This window comes from Mustela nigripes, chromosome 1 (assembly GCF_022355385.1).
Source record: "Mustela nigripes isolate SB6536 chromosome 1, MUSNIG.SB6536, whole genome shotgun sequence".
NCBI lineage: Eukaryota > Metazoa > Chordata > Mammalia > Carnivora > Mustelidae > Mustela > Mustela nigripes.
In genome coordinates, this window is record NC_081557.1 from 247,935,204 (window position 1) to 247,950,664 (window position 15,461).

Genomic DNA, 15,461 nt, shown 5'->3' on the forward strand with positions numbered 1-15,461 from the left:
CGTTGAATTATAGAGCTCGAAGAGATCTGAGAGTCTGAGTAAAGAACATTGAAAAACCGGATCTTTGTTAGTCAAGAGGCCTATAAGCCTAGAGACGATAAAGAGGAATGTTTTGCTTTCTAAAATATTCAGAAATTATTGGTGTAATGACAGCAGTATCAGTTCCTGGTTGTTTTTTTCTTTTTAAAAGATTTTATTTATTTGCAAGAGAGAGAGAGAGAGTACACACAAGCAGGCAGAGAGGCAGGCAGAGGCAGCAAGAGAAGCAGGCTCCCTGCCAAGCAAGGAGCCCAATGTAGGACTCGATCCCAGGACCCTGGGATCCATAACCTGAGTGAAGGCAGCAGCTTAACCAACTGAGCCACCCAGGCATCCCAGCAGCATCAGTTCTTAAGTTCTATATTTCCGTACAAATGCCAGATTTTTAACTTATAAAATTAATGGTATTTCATTTTTTCCAAAATAAAAACAACTAGAAATTGATTTTCTCAATTTGGGAGGCTACCGCCCTCTAGAGGGTAGGCTTGGACATGGGAGAGGTACTTTTTTTTTTAAAGATTTTTATTTATTTATTTATTTATTTAATTTTAATCTATTATTTTATTTTTTTAAGAGATTTTATTTATTTGTTTGACAGAGAGACAGACAGAGAGAGAGAGAGCGCGCACAAGTAAGCAGAGCTGCAGTTAGAGGGAGAGGGAGAAGCAGGCTCTCTGCTGAGCAGGGAGCCTGATGTGGGGCTGGATCCCAGGACCCTGGGATTATGACCTGAGCCAGAGGTAGACCTTTAATCCACTGAGCCACCCAGGTGCCTGAGAGGTAGTTTTTGTTTGTCACAGTGACTAATGGGGCAGGGGGATCTGCTATGGGCATTTACTATCTGGGGATGAGGGATGCTGGCATATTGAAATGCAGTTTCACACATAAAAGAACTCCCTTCCCCAAGATGCCAATAGTATATACTTTGAAATGTGATGAAAGCGAGATCTAGTTTTTGCAAGTTGCATCTTAAAATGCTAACCGTTCATTCTAAGCTGTGTTAGTGAGATGCGGGCTGGGGGATACTGTTAGGACTGAGAACATAGGTATGTCTACTAATTTTATGGCAAACCTTAGTCTACAGGAAGTGCATGGACCTGACTGCATTTCAGGCTGGCTAATCCCACCAGCGTTTATCTCAGCATTGGGATCTGGGACTTGACTTGCTAGTTGGTCACTGTATACAGCTACAGTGCTACTTACTCAGCTTGGAATGAAAGTAGACTTCTGACTGATGTAATGTTCTACAGTATATACAGGCAGCTGTCGATAAAGGGTTACAAGTGCTCTGATAATTGCAGAATAGACTGGATGCCAAAAAGACATAACCTGAGTCTTAAGATTCTCAGGTAGGATTTTGTAAGGTGAGTATCTACTTGACTCCCCATTGTTCATTCTCCCTTAGGTAATAAAACCCCCACATGGTCTCCATTTCCCCAGGATCTTTCAGCTCTCTTGTGGGTGGGTGTGACCATGACTTGACCAATGCACGATACAAAATGTGTGCGATTTCCAACCTTTCCCCCTTCTTTGAAATAGGCAAACTGTGTTCTTTACTCACTTTCTATCTTGCCACTTGCAGGGAAGGGAAGACAACCTGAGTAACCACCTTAGACCTAGAGACGAAGCCACGGAGTGTTCCAGAAGTTGGGAGACTTGGATGACTGTATGGTGCAGAGGCACCTACTCATTTCCATCTTCCTTAAACCAATATATTTTGGACAAATTAATTTTTTGCCATTTTTTCATATGCCAACTGTTGTGTTGCTCTCTCAGTTAGGCTGCAAGAAATGACATCTGGTGTTTTTATCTTTTTTTAAAATTAATTTATTTATTTGTAATCTCTATCCCCAATGTGGGGCTCACACTCATGACTCAGGTCAAGAGCTGTAGCTTTTCTGACTGAGCCAGCCAGGCGGCCCAACAACTGTTTTTTTTTTTTTTTAAAGATTTTATTTATTGGGGCGCCTGAGTGGCTCAGTGGGTTAAAGCCTCTGCCTTCAGCTCAGGTCATGATCCCAGAGTCCTGGGATCGAGCCCGGCATCGGGCTCTCTGCTCAGTGGGGAGCCTGCTTCCTGCTCTCTCTCTGCCTGCCTCTCTGCCTAGTTGTGATTTCTGTCTAATAAATTAAAAAAAAATAATAAAAGATTTTATTTATTTATTTATTTATTTATTTTTAAAAAGATTTTATTTGACAGGCAGAGATCACAAGTAGGCAGAGAGGCAGGCAGAGAGAGAGGAGGAAGCAGGCTCCCTGCGGAGCAGAGAGCCTGATGCGGGGCTCGATCCCAGGACCCTGGGATCATGACCCGAGCCGAAGGCAGAGGCTTCAACCCACTGAGCCACCCAGGCACCCCAAAGATTTTATTTGTTTATTTGACAGAGAGAGATCACAAGTAGGCAGAGAGGTAGGCAGAGTGAGAGAGGGGAAGGCAGGCTCGCTGCTGAGCAGAGAGCCCGATGTGGGGCTCAATCCCAGGACCCTGAGATCATGACCTGAGCAGAAGGCAGAGGCTTTAACCCACTGAGCCACCGAGGTGCCCCTAACAACTGGTCTTAATAAATAAATAGTGTGAGAAAACTGAACATAGCTGAACTTCTTTTTAGGTACTTTTGGGTCTCAAATACATACATATACATACCTTACAAAAAAATAACTTATTTTTACAAATCCAGTACATTACAAACAGGCCCAGTCTTGGGTGGTTTTAAAAAGGGTGGGAGCAAAGAGAGCTTTATTATAGTTATATTTAATACAATTCAACGCATGTAGTTATTTCTAGTATAGTTAAAATTCAGTGTGAACAAGATCAATATCAACTATTTATCTATTTTTTCTTCTTCTGCAGATTGTACACAAGGGAAGGAGGCTTCTTGGTTTTATAGGCCACGCTTCTCCTGAGGCGCTCTCCTTTGATGTTAACGATATGCGGCAAGAGAGGGGGCCGGACTGTCAGAACCGTTCCTTGAGGGGTGTAGCCTCGGAGATGCAGTCTGTCCTTCAGTTGAGCTGTTACTGCAACCCAGCCTATGCGGGTAAGCGACAGAACACACAATGGTGTTAGCAACCATCTTATTCAAAACACCAAGCTCAAGTTCAAAATGGAGCACCGAAGAAGGCTACTACTCTCTTTTCTATGTTTTTTTTTTTTTTTTTAAAGATTTTATTTATTTGACAGAGAGAGAAAGTAGGGGGAGAAGCAGACTTTCCACTAAGTAGGGAGCCCGATGTGGGGCTCGATCCCAGGATCCTGAGACCCATGACCTGAGCCGAAGGCAGATGCGTAATGATTGAGAGCCACCCAGGTGCCCCTCTTTTGCTCTATTTTATAAGAAAGCATTCATTTGTGAAAAGGTACAGATTTGGGGTGCCTGGGTGGCTCAGTGGGTTAAAGCCTCTGCCTTCGGCTCAGGTCATGATCCTAGGGTCCTGGGATCGAGCCCCGCATCGGGCTCTCTGCTCAGCAGGGAGCCTGCTTCCTCCTCTCTCTCTGCCTGCCTCTCTGTCTACTCATGATCTCTGTCAAATAAATAAATAAAATCTTTAAAAAAAAAAAAAAAAAGGTACAGATTTATTTTTATAGTAGGTTGCATTTAATGAATGAACTAGTATGTATTTCCTAAAATTCTCAGTCTGTGTCCATTAAATGAACATTTCTATAAAAATACACCGGAAGTCAGTAAGGGGACTTTGCTTACTTTTTTTTTTTTAAAGATTTTATTTATTTATTTGACAGACAGAGATCACAAGTAGGCAGAGAGGCAGGCAGAGAGAGAGAGGAAGGGAAGCAGGCTTCCTGCCGAGCAGAGAGCCCAACGCGGGGCTCGATCCCAGGACCCCAGGATCATGACCTGAGCCGAAGCCAGAGGCTTTAACCCACTGAGCCACTCAGGTGCCCTGACTTTGTTCACTTTTTACAAGTGCCTGGTGTAAAATTACCTGCAGAAGAAAACTTGATGTCCGCCACTGCTTTAGATTCCCCAAGTCCTTCTTTTAATATAATGTCTTCACCAACAAGAGGAGGAAATTCTGCCATTCGTTCTTCTCCACCCATTGGAACCTGCCATCGAAATAAATATTCTCAGCTACTGAAAACCCCAAATCACTTCCTGTTCAAATGGAAAGCATGGGAGCTCTGTGAGGAGATGAAGCCTGAAGATACCAGTGCCAAGAGCCGCAGGTGAGTGTCTACTGATAACTTCCTGACAGCGGCATCTTGTTTTCTTAGTTTACACTATTTGTACAGCCCTTCAGAAAGCTTTACAAACTAGTGTTTGGCAATTAAGGTAACATCCTTTGAAATACCTTAGTTCTCATAGGCCTGGCCGGCCTCAAAGATTAATCCCCCCCTCCTTACAAGTGAAGGGCATGGGGTAACAGGTAAGGTTCAGCTTCTGCTTACAGATGGGTCCATGCATGGGAAGTAACTGGATGATTATTTACTAACAGATCTCTCTGTGTTTAACACTGGGGACACAAGACACAAATGTTACAAAAGGGAGTTAGAAGGTGGAGGTAACATGCAAACAAATTACGAGGTAAGGAATGTGACGGGAAGCGTCTATTAAGCACGATGGATGTGGTGGAAGAAGTAATGAACACGTTTTGGTTGAGGAAAACATTCATGAACAAGCAGTATCTGGGTAGTATTTGGAGACATAGGTTGGAGTTACTGGAATGGTATTCTGGGTTTGCATCATGTACAGACACAGGAAAAGGAAAAAGGATGGTGAGTTCAGGGAACTGTAGCTGAACTGTGCAGGGGATGTTGTCTGTGGATGAGTGGGAGTTTAGATTTCTCAGTGATGTGGAACTACCAAGGCATTATGAGCAGGAAAAACAGAGATAGGAATAAAAAAATACTGTGGCCTGCTTTGCATTTTTGAATGATCTCTGTAGTGCAGGGTGTCTTAATGTTGGCACTATCAACCACTTAGGCTGAGTTCTTCTTGGTTGGGCAGTGGGAAGGCTGTCCTGTACATTGTACAATTTTTAGCAGCATCCCTGGCATCTACTCAACATCCACCAAGTTGTGAAAAACAGACATGTCTCCAGTCATTGTCAGAGGTCCCCTGGGGGCGGAAGTCAGCCTTGGTTGAAACCGCTGCTTTAGTGGCTGTGGAGGTATATTTGGGTTGGAGGTGCGAGGGCAATAAAAGCTGAAAGCTAAGACAATACTTCCAGATCTCAAAAACAGTCTCATGAAGTCAGACTACAGCTTGGATTGGGAGGCTGGGTGACAATGAGGAGGCAGGGCTGACTTTGGTTTGGGAGGTAAGAAAACCAGGAGGCAGGAATGAGTCTCAGAGCAGCCCCCAAAACAGATTTCCGTTACAGTGGGAGAGAAGGCTGAGACAGCTGCTTTGCAATCTACCTGATGTCCACTCTGAAAACTACACAGATGCATGGGGGTAGAGAACCACAGAGTTCATTTTTATGAGAGCCATATTACACAAACTAAGGTGGTTTTCTTTCCTCTAAGTCTCCAGCTGTATTTCAACTCGTGTATTACAAAAGGCTTTTAAGTGTAGGAAAACCAACAGGTCCTATATTGCTGATGGCCTTTCTGTGCTCACCCGCCCTGCAATTCCGACAAGACTCTGGAATATTCACTCTGGGGGAGAAAACAATGGAGTTTTCATCTCAGTCCGGCTTTCTTAGGAAATACAGAAAGAAAGAAGCATTTACTTCTCACGTGAGGTTTATCTTTAGCCTGTTTGAAGGGCAGGTGTGTATTTTGGGTTTTGGCTTATATTTGGCTACATAAGCATTAATTAATACTAAATCACCTCTGCGGGACGCACCTGGTATTTCTGTAGATGTGTTCCGTCATCACAGACACTTACAGAGCACTTAGAGCAGTGCCTTGCAACTCAGTCCTCACCACAACCTTGTGGCATAGGTACGACACAGAGTCACCCAGCTTTGTGGGGTGGTGGAACAGGGTATTTGAACCCAGTCTGGCGCTGGTGATCTTCATTCAACATTATACAACAGACACTGCACATTAACTGCGTGTATGTAACGCCTTACTAAGTTCAAAACAGTTTTCACGCAGTATTTGGTGAACTTAGTAAGAACTATTTCAGTGATACAGTAAGGGCCAGATGGGACTGCAGAGGTTGGGACATGAGGTGCATGCGCGGTATTGGCTGTAAAAGAAGGGATAAGCAGGACAGAGTTTTGTTTTGTTTTTTAAAGATGAGAGAAACTGTAGCATACTTACAAGGGGAAGAAGGGAACTGGCAGAGCAGGAGTAAAAAGCTGGACAATCTGTTAAGTGTCTGGGATTAAGAACCTGGGGGGAGAGCTTTTCCACTCCGCCCAGGACTTCTCAACCGTGGCCTATGGACATTCTGGACCAGATAATTCTTTGTTGTGAGGGTCTGTCTTGGGCACTGCAGGGATGTTCACCATTATTCCTGGTTCCGTCCACTGGATGCCAGGAATGCCCCAGTTGTGAGAAATGTATATCTTCTCTTCACTCAGCATTAAACCAATACAACTTTCTGCATTGATGTGACAGCTGGGCAGCTGGAAAGTGGCTAGTGCAACTGAAGAACTAAATTCTAAATTTTATTTATTATTTATTTATTTGTTTGTTTTTAAAATTTTATTTAAACTGAAATAGCCACTCATGGTTACAGTATTGGCCAGTGTAGTTTAGAGAGAACACAAGCCTGTAGCTATTCTAGGATCAGTCCAAACAACATCCCTTTTCTTATAGGGCCCAATTGACTTTGTAGCCAAAATCCTCAAGCAGAACAGGTGAGGAGAGAGAGAGCTAGCTGATCATGTAACAAAAATGGTATGTCCAACAAAGGCTTTCTTAGCAGGACTGTGGGGCTTCACAGTGTAGGTTAACCTAACTGTGTAATTTTCAAAGTGTGTTGCCTCACCTTGAGTAATGTATGACCGGCATGCTTCTGATACACTGTATCTGCCCTGTCCAAGGAAGTAATATGCACAGGGAGGAGGTTGGAAGCCACAACTGTAAACCAAGCCGACTGATTTCCCTTAAGAAAGGAAGAAAATAAGTTATTTTACAGAATGAAAAACTTGCAAAACCAACACACTACAAATTACAATTAATTTCCGCCCCTCCCAATCAAGCTCCCTTTATAAGTTAAATGGAGATTTAAATAAATATAAATACAGGAAATACATAAGGAGGGGTGCCTGTGTGGCTCAGTTAAAGCGGCTGATTCTTGATCTCAGGGTCGTGAGTTCAAGTCCCATGTTGGGCTCCACGCAGGGCGTGAAGCCTACTTAAAAAAAAGAAAAGAAAAAGGTACATACATGGAAATATAAGTTAAAAGGAAATGCTTTAATTGTGCCAGTGTAAAGTGAGGTTTAACATTCTGTGGGCTTTAATAAAGATTTTAAGGGTTTTAAGTGTGCAAGGCTAAACTGCCAACAAATTATGAAAAAACACAAAACCCAAGAAATATGCTATAGCAATGGCCTATGAGTTACATTTACCATTGCTGGATACATCCATGTTTCATTCCCTTTTTCTTCTCACTTTGGGAAAACAGGGAGCAATTCTATAAATCCTCTAAGATCCTGGAATGATGCTATATAAAAGAATATCAAACAGAAAAGCACATACATAATTGCATACATATCTTGGGATATAAAGAAGTGTGGCTCAGGCAGTGGAATGCGTGACTAGATCAGGAGTTGTGAGTTCAAGCTCCACACTGGGTGCAGAGATTACTTCAAAATAAAAACTTAAAAAAGTGTGGGATTTATTTAACGCACGCTAACCCTGAATGTATTTTTTTTTTAACCAAAGATTTCCATGTGAAACCACACCACAGGATAGGAACAGTATCTTTTCCTCATGCCAAGCTGTATGGAGCATTCAACATCCTAATGAAGATCTAGTTTTAGAGACCTACTACTTGTTTTCTTATCCATTTCTTTTTCCCAAATTTTTTTTTTTTAAAGATTTTATTTATTTATTTGACAGAGATCACAAGTAGGCAGAGAGGCAGGCAGAGAGAGAGAGAGAGAGAGAGGAGGAAGCAGGCTCCCCGCTGAGCAGAGAGCCCGATGCGGGACTCGATCCCAGGACCCTGAGATCATGACCTGAGCCGAAGGCAGCGGCTTAACCCACTGAGCCACCCAGGCGCCCCGTCCCAAATTTTTATTATGGGTATTTTCAAACAAGCAAACAAAAAAGTATCGACATTCTTTTTAGTCATGAGCTAGTTATCAACAATTTGCCAATCCTGTTCATACATCTGCATCCTTAAAGTAAACGTAGGTCATTTTTTAACAGTACAGACTTTCCTTACCTGCAGAAAATCTATGCGGCCTATGGCACCCAAAAATAGAACCATTCCTGGTTTAAGCATAAAAGTTCGTGGAACAATGGAATGTGTCGGCAAAACAGTATTTACTTCTTTTTCTGTTAGAAGGTTTAAAATCTGTAAAGCAGAGGGCAGATTTTTTAGAGAATTACTTTTTTTTTTTGAGACTTACTTTTATTGGAGATATGGATGGCTCTACTCTTTTTTAAAGATTTTATTTATTTGACAGAGAGAGAGATCACAAGTAGGCAGAGAGGCAGGCAGAGAGTGAGGGGGAAGCAGGCTCCCTGCTGAGCAGAGAGCCTGATTCGAGGCTCGATCCCAGGACCCTAAGACCATGACCCGAGCTGAGGGCAGAGGCTTAACTCTCTGAGCCACCCAGGCACCCCAAGGATGGCTCTACTCTTGCTTCACAACTTAATACTGAGTAAAAGAACTTATATGCGAGTGTGAGACTTTATATGTCAGTAGCATCCCTCATATGTCAAAATTGATGTGAACTGAAAACACTGATGTGTTAATCCCAAAACAGCACATTTGTTCTCTCTCTCCATCAAGGCTTCTAGGGACCAGTAGCTCTCAGTTAAAGGTAAGGCAATATGCTACCTTCTGTCCCAGTGGCAAGTATGCATGCATTAAATGCAAAATGGTTCCCTCATTCTAGGAGCAGTTAGAGAGCTTTGAAGAAGCCTTTTCTTAAGTCTGGTCTTCAGTTTTCTTATTTCCCTCAAATGCTTAGCAAAAAATGACAAAGTTATGAATCCTCTGGCTTCTAAGGATGAAGAGTTCCTAAAGACTAGAGAAAACAGAAAAGGAAAGCCAGCAAACACAAGATTCTGGTAGGATTTAAGGAATAAAAATCTGATTAAAAAAAAAATTATGGGGGCATTGGGGGCTCGGTTGGTAGAGCATGTGACTCTTGATCTCATGGTTCTCAGTTTGAGCCGCACACTGGGTGTAGAGGTTACTTAAAGTATTTTTACTTAAAGTGTTTTTTTTTTTAAAGAATTTTTTTAGGGCACCTGGGTCACTCAGTCAGTTGAGCATCTGCCTTTGGCTAAGGTCATGATCCTGGGGTCCTGGGATGGAGTCCTGCATCAGACTCTCTGCTCAGTGGGGAGTCTGCTTCCCCCTCTCCCTCTGCAGCTCCCCCTGTGTATGCTCTCTTTCCCTCTCTCAAATTAAAAAAAAAAAAAAAAAAATTAAAAAAACACAAAACATTTTTAAAAAAGAGAAATATTAGAAAAGGTAAAAAAGTGGATAAAAAACTTTTATGAACTTGATTCTTTTTTTTTTTTTAAACATTTTATTTATTTATTTGACAGAGAGCTCACAAGCAGGGAGAGAGGCAGGCAGAGAGAGAGGGGGAAGCAGGATCCCCGCTGAGCAGAGAGCCCAATGTGTGGCTCAATCTCAGGATCAGGAGATCACAACCTGAGCTGAAGACAGAGGCCCAACCCACTGAGTCACCCAGGCACCCTGAAGCTATAGACTTCTAAGAAAGAGACAGGACATAAGCAATTATTCTAGGAGCGCAAAAAAGTTAAAAGATGTACATAAATCTAACACATGGGGGACTAAATAGAGCATAATTCTGAGAATGAAACTAAGTGATCCAGACAGGGCAGAAAATGAAAAGAAGCTAAGACACCACTGTGGTTTCATAGGCATATACAGACATAATTAGGTAGAATAGGAACTAGTGTCAGTAACCAGATTAAAAGAAACTGATTAATGGATCTGTTGTAAGGCTGTATCCTGGATGCATTCTTCAATAAAGCTGTAACTTGGATGATAATCAAAACTGCAAATGAATAAAAAGTTGTGAGATTTAATGAGTGTGTAGGATATGGGCTTAATTTAATGAGATAAAAGAAAGTTGCCCAGGAGATTGTAACTGGAATAAAAAGACGTGTTAAGGGCAAGACAGGTGGAGTTAATCTTATTCTAAGTTGTGCTCATCTGAGGGTATTTTATACTTTAGTTCTTTAGTAACTTTAGTTCTTAGTGTCATATGTATATATTTTTTAAAAGATTTTATTTATTTATTTGACAGAGACACAGCGAGAAAGGAAACAGCAGTGGGAGTGGGTGAGGGAGAAGCAGACTTCTCTCTGAGCAGGGAGCCAGATGCAGGACTCAATCCTAGAACCCTGGGATGACCTGAGCCTAAGGCAGCTGCTTAACGACTGAGCCACCCAGGTGCCCCAGTGTCATATATTTCTTAAAAGATTTTATGTATTTGGGAGGGAGAGAGAGGGGGAGAAAGAGAGAGAGCACGTGCACAAGCAGGGGGGAGGTACAAAGGGAGAGAAAGAAGCATTCTCCCCACTGAGCAGGGAACCTGATTTGGGGCTCTGTCCCAGGGTCCTGGGATCATGACCAGAGCCGAAGACAGATGCTTAACCTACTGAGCCACACAGGCACCCTTTAGTCATATTTTAAAGACAGAAACAAATTAGAAGATAGTCTGAAAAGAGGCCCGAGTTAATGAAAAGCCTATCTCTCAGAACAGTTGCAAGCAACAGAGAAATCATCTGGATTATGTCAGCACAGTAAATGTTCAGTATTTGTTGGGCGAACAGAATAGAGTGGGGTAGAGACAGGACATGGCACTTTAAAGTAGTTCCAAGTCTAGCAGAGGCATTATTTTCATTTCATATGGGACCATTTGGAGGAACAAAGGGTACAAGTTACAGGGAGACTGTTCAGCTCTACACAAAGAACAGGTCAAAGGCCAAATGGGATACCGTGGGAGAGGAGGAAACACTGCTTCAGGGGATGGTTGAGGCCCTCCTTATTTCAGTTTAAGCTGGATGGATAGGTTTAGAGGGAATTCAAGCACTGAATGGGTGGGCTGAACTACAGTGATAGTTACGTTTCTTCCAACCTCAAAATCTAGGATTTTATAAATGTCTCCCTAATGAAGTAACCACCACAATAACACAAAGAGATTGTGAGCAGTGGAGCCTACCAAATGGAATACAGATCTTGACAACACACAGATCACCCTAAACTGCTTCTACGAATGAAACCAGAACGGAGTCTAAAGTGAAAGGATATGCCTTTCCTGGGTTCTGCCCATGAAGACGGCACTCGTGCAACTGAAAGTTCATAGTTCCAAAAGACATCAAATACATACACAATTTTCTTTTATAATTCCAGGGGTGTCATGAAACCAGTGGGCATCTTTCACATCTTGCGGGGTCAATTCTACTCGTTTGGTGGATTTATCTGGAACCACAACAGGTTCATTTTCCATGTCAAAGGCAAGTGCATCAGCATCAAACTCAAAGGTGGCTTCCTCTTTCCGTTCTTCTGAATACAAGAATGTTCTTCTAACTCTTCCTAGAACAAGTTATATTTAAGCTATTAGTCACTCCTTTGAAGCTTTTGATTCCAGACAGGTAATACTTATTCTCCTCGCTTGCATCAAAAATAAGTCTAAGTAAGACTAACTATGGTGTAGGGAAGCAAGACTACAAGGATACCTTTGCTCGTTTTCAAAGGCAGTGGAGGTCAGACTCTTGCAATGGTCAAATATGTCACTAGCTGTGTACACTGGGCAGGGGCCGGGGAGTGCGGGTGAGGGGAAGTGCTGGTAATCAAACTGTTTTTAGTGAAAGAAGGTTGAAAAAAGATACCAAGGGAAGAGGGATAATAATCTGATTTAAAGCTGCAACATGGAGTCCACAACCTGTGCTGGTTTGCAAGGAGAGGGTGCTGTTTCCCAGCGAAAATGCTTCCACTGCTGACAATGGCTGGTTGGGCATTTGTTGCAGGTTTCCCCTCCTGGATTTCTCCAAGTACCTACTGTTTCAGTTTTCTTAGCACAAAGAACTCTGGGTTTCCAAACAGTAGCCTTGCCTCTCAAGGGCCTCTTTGTTCCAGAACAAGGACAGTAGTCTCTCCCCACAAAAACTGGCTAGCCCTAGGCAGCTGTATTTCAGGTTGTTCAACAAAAAATTTTAGCATAGCCCCAACAAGAGTTCTCCTATAGAAGATGCTTACCTACTACATAACCATGCTTTTTCAGGTGATTAAGTTGATGTTGTTCTTGCTGACTAAGATCTTCTTCAGCCTCAGCTGCAGTTTTTTCAAGCCTTTTTTGTCTTTCAAACATCCTGTAAGGTGTTGGGTTGCAAATAGGAAACTTCAGAAGGTTTAATGTGGTACCTGAAATGCCAAAGAATAAATATGTTCTTATAAACACTGTCCAAGAAGAGGGAATAAGGGGAGGAAAACTAACATTTTTGAGGAGCTACACTGACCTGTGTACTGCAGTTTACTTCACTTAACCTTCATGACAACCGTCTACAAGATCATTCTTATTTTACAGATGAGGAAATGGGCTCAGAGACAGGCCCAAGGGCTCAACCTGGGTTTGAATCCCCAATCTGCAGACCTGCTTTCTTTCCATTTTCACTGCATTACTATCCAGGATAAAAGCACTTCTGTGTGTAATTTAGCCAAAATCCTGGACAGAGAAGAACAGCTTATTAAAGTTAAACACTGGTTTTACAGGAACAAATGAGGCAGTTTTGCCAACTGTTAAATGCCAACAGGGTCACAGAGGGACCCATTTTGCAATTATAAAAGTTTCTTAAAACCACAAAGTTGAGGGAAGCCTGGGTAGCTCAGTCAGTTAAGCGTCTGCCTTCAACTCCAGTCATGATCCCAGCATCCTGGGATGGAGCCCTGCATCGGGTTCCTTGTTCATCAGGGAGCCTGCTTCTCCCTCTACCTGCAGCTCCCCTGTTTGTGCTCTCTCACAAATAAATAAATAAAATCTTAAAAAAGGACAAACAAACCCAGGCGCTTGGGTGGCTCACTTGGTTGGGCAACTGCCTTCGGCTCAAGTCATGCATGATCCCAGAGTCCCGGGATAGAGACCCACATCGGGCTCCCAGCTTCACGGGGAATCTGCTTCTCCCTCTGACCTCCTCCCTTCTCCTGCGCTCTCCGTCTCTCTCCCAAATAAATAAATAAAATCTTAAAAAAAAAACAACCCACAAAGCTGACATTTTTTTCCCTCAAATCATATAAATCATATAGCATTAGTGAATTATTAATTATTAATTATAACAAATCATACAGCATTAGTGAATTATTCAAGTGTGAAGTGTGTATAGCATACTGATCTCATCAATTAACTTAAGATATGAAGAGTAAGACTGAGTGGGTGGAAGTTTAGGAAGTAAAAGAAGGAAAGAAAGAAAAAAAGTAAAAAGACAGACTTTCCAGAGAAACAAAGAAGTAAAGCTACCAGGAAAACCTCCAAAGAGAGCAGGAATTCTTGCTCTGTTCCCTGGTTCACAAAAAGAGAGGAGTGACACAAAAGAGAGGAGTGACTAAAGTAGAGCGAGAATTTTTTTTTTTTTAAAGATTTTATTTATATATTTGACAGAGAGAGAGAGGAAGCAAGAGAGGGAACACAAGCAGGGAAAGCTGGAGAGGGAGGATCAGGTTTACTGGCTGAGCATGGAGCCTGATGCGGGGCTCCATTCCACGACCCTGGGATCATGCTTTGATAGGAAGGCAGAGGCTTAAGGACTGAGCCACCCAGGCGCCCCAGGGAGAGTTTTTTAAATGGAAGGCTCCAGATAGTCCCTGGTGGACATTAAGAAAGGATATACTAGGGGCGCCTGGGTGGCTCAGTGGGTTAAGCCGCTGCCTTCGGCTCAGGTCATGATCTCAGTGTTCTAGGATCGAGTCCCACATTGGGCTCTCTGCTCAGCAGGGAGCCTGCTTCCTCCTCCTCTCTCTCTGCCTGCCTCTCTGCCTACTTGTGATCTCTGTCAAATAAATAAATAAATAAAATCTTTAAAAAGAAAGGATATACTAGGTACCTGGGCTGCAACAAGACTTTCAGCATCTCAGAAAAGGGGGCGGGCCTCCCAAGACTCACCAGGCCAAGGGGAGATGGTGGCTCTGTCGATAGCTTCAGCGCCCTTGGCGATGCAGTAATCGGATTCTAGGAGCGTGTTAAACAGAGTGGACTTGCCAGCGTTGGTGGCGCCAACCAAGTACACGTCGCCGCGGTAACGCCAGGAGCGCTGAAGCGCTGTGATCAGTTCTTCCACGCCATAGCCAGTCTTGGCGCTAAGGAGCCGCACATCCCTGAGCACCGTGCGGGGCCTGGTGGAAGTATTCGAATTCTCGGTCCAGTCTTGCTGCCGGTCCTCGCTGGCGTGCTGGGGCCCTCGGTGGCCACAGGACCGCAGGAGCCCCGCGCGGGTACAGTCGTCCCACAGTCGCTCCCGCAGCCGCTGCAGGTAGCCCGGCGCGTCCTGGGGCAGCAGATCCACCTTGTTCCCCAGCACGATTAGCTGCCTGGGGCCCACCAGCGCGGGCAGGTCGGGCAGCAGGACGTCGGGCAGATCGAGCAGGTCCACCATGTAGAGCACCAGGGCGGGCCCCGGGCGTCGGAGCGCCGCGCTCACCAGCTCCAGATACTGCTCGCGGCTCATCTGCACGCGCAGGGCGCGCCGGTGGTGCACCAGCAGCCAGCAGCGCTGACACACAGTTCGCGCCAGTCCGCCGTCGGTCTGCGCCGCCGCGCTGAGGAACTTCTCGCTGGGCAGGTAGCCGGGCACGCCGGGGTCCTGGCAGTGCAGCTCCGCTCCGCAGCCCGAGCAGTTCAGGCCGCTGGGCCGCACGGTCGGGTCCGGGTGTCCCACGACCGGGTGTACCCGACTGCCGGCTACCTTTTGCTGCTGCCGCTCGTCCCGCCGCTGCTGCTTCTGTCGCTCCTCTTCCTCCTGCCGCTGCTGCAGCTCTCGCAGCTGTTCTTCGAGGTTCGGCGCGGGCTCGGGCTCTGGGACGTACTCGGGGAACAGAAAATGCTCCTCCGTGTCAGTCCTCCCTTCGTAACCCCCAGTCGCCGTTGAGCCACTGGAAAGTCTATGTCCCAGGCCCGATGGGTGCGGGGAGGAGGAGGCGGCCGCACATCTCTGGAGAAGGGGCTCCCGAGGGACATGGTGCGCTACGGTGGGAGCGGATCCCCGCAGGAAGGGCCACAGCACCAGGCGGGTGAACCGTGCAGGCAGCATGGGGAACGCGACCCCGGGCAAAGGGGCGGAGCCACGTGCGCGCAGGCGCA

The 15,461-nt window shown here is 44.6% G+C and overlaps 1 protein-coding gene across 1 annotated transcript; it reads right to left on the reverse strand.

Moving 5' to 3' along the window:
* Positions 1-2,743: 2,743 nt before the first annotated feature.
* Positions 2,744-15,418, reverse strand: NOA1 (nitric oxide associated 1). Its single transcript, XM_059384552.1, has 7 exons — positions 14,268-15,418; positions 12,371-12,535; positions 11,502-11,707; positions 8,345-8,476; positions 6,941-7,057; positions 3,981-4,101; positions 2,744-3,068 (listed from the first exon to the last, which is right to left on the reverse strand). The coding sequence occupies exons 1-7, from the start codon at positions 15,409-15,411 to the stop codon at positions 2,869-2,871; spliced, it is 2,085 nt and encodes a 694-aa protein (XP_059240535.1). The 5' UTR covers positions 15,412-15,418; the 3' UTR covers positions 2,744-2,868.
* Positions 15,419-15,461: the final 43 nt, after the last annotated feature.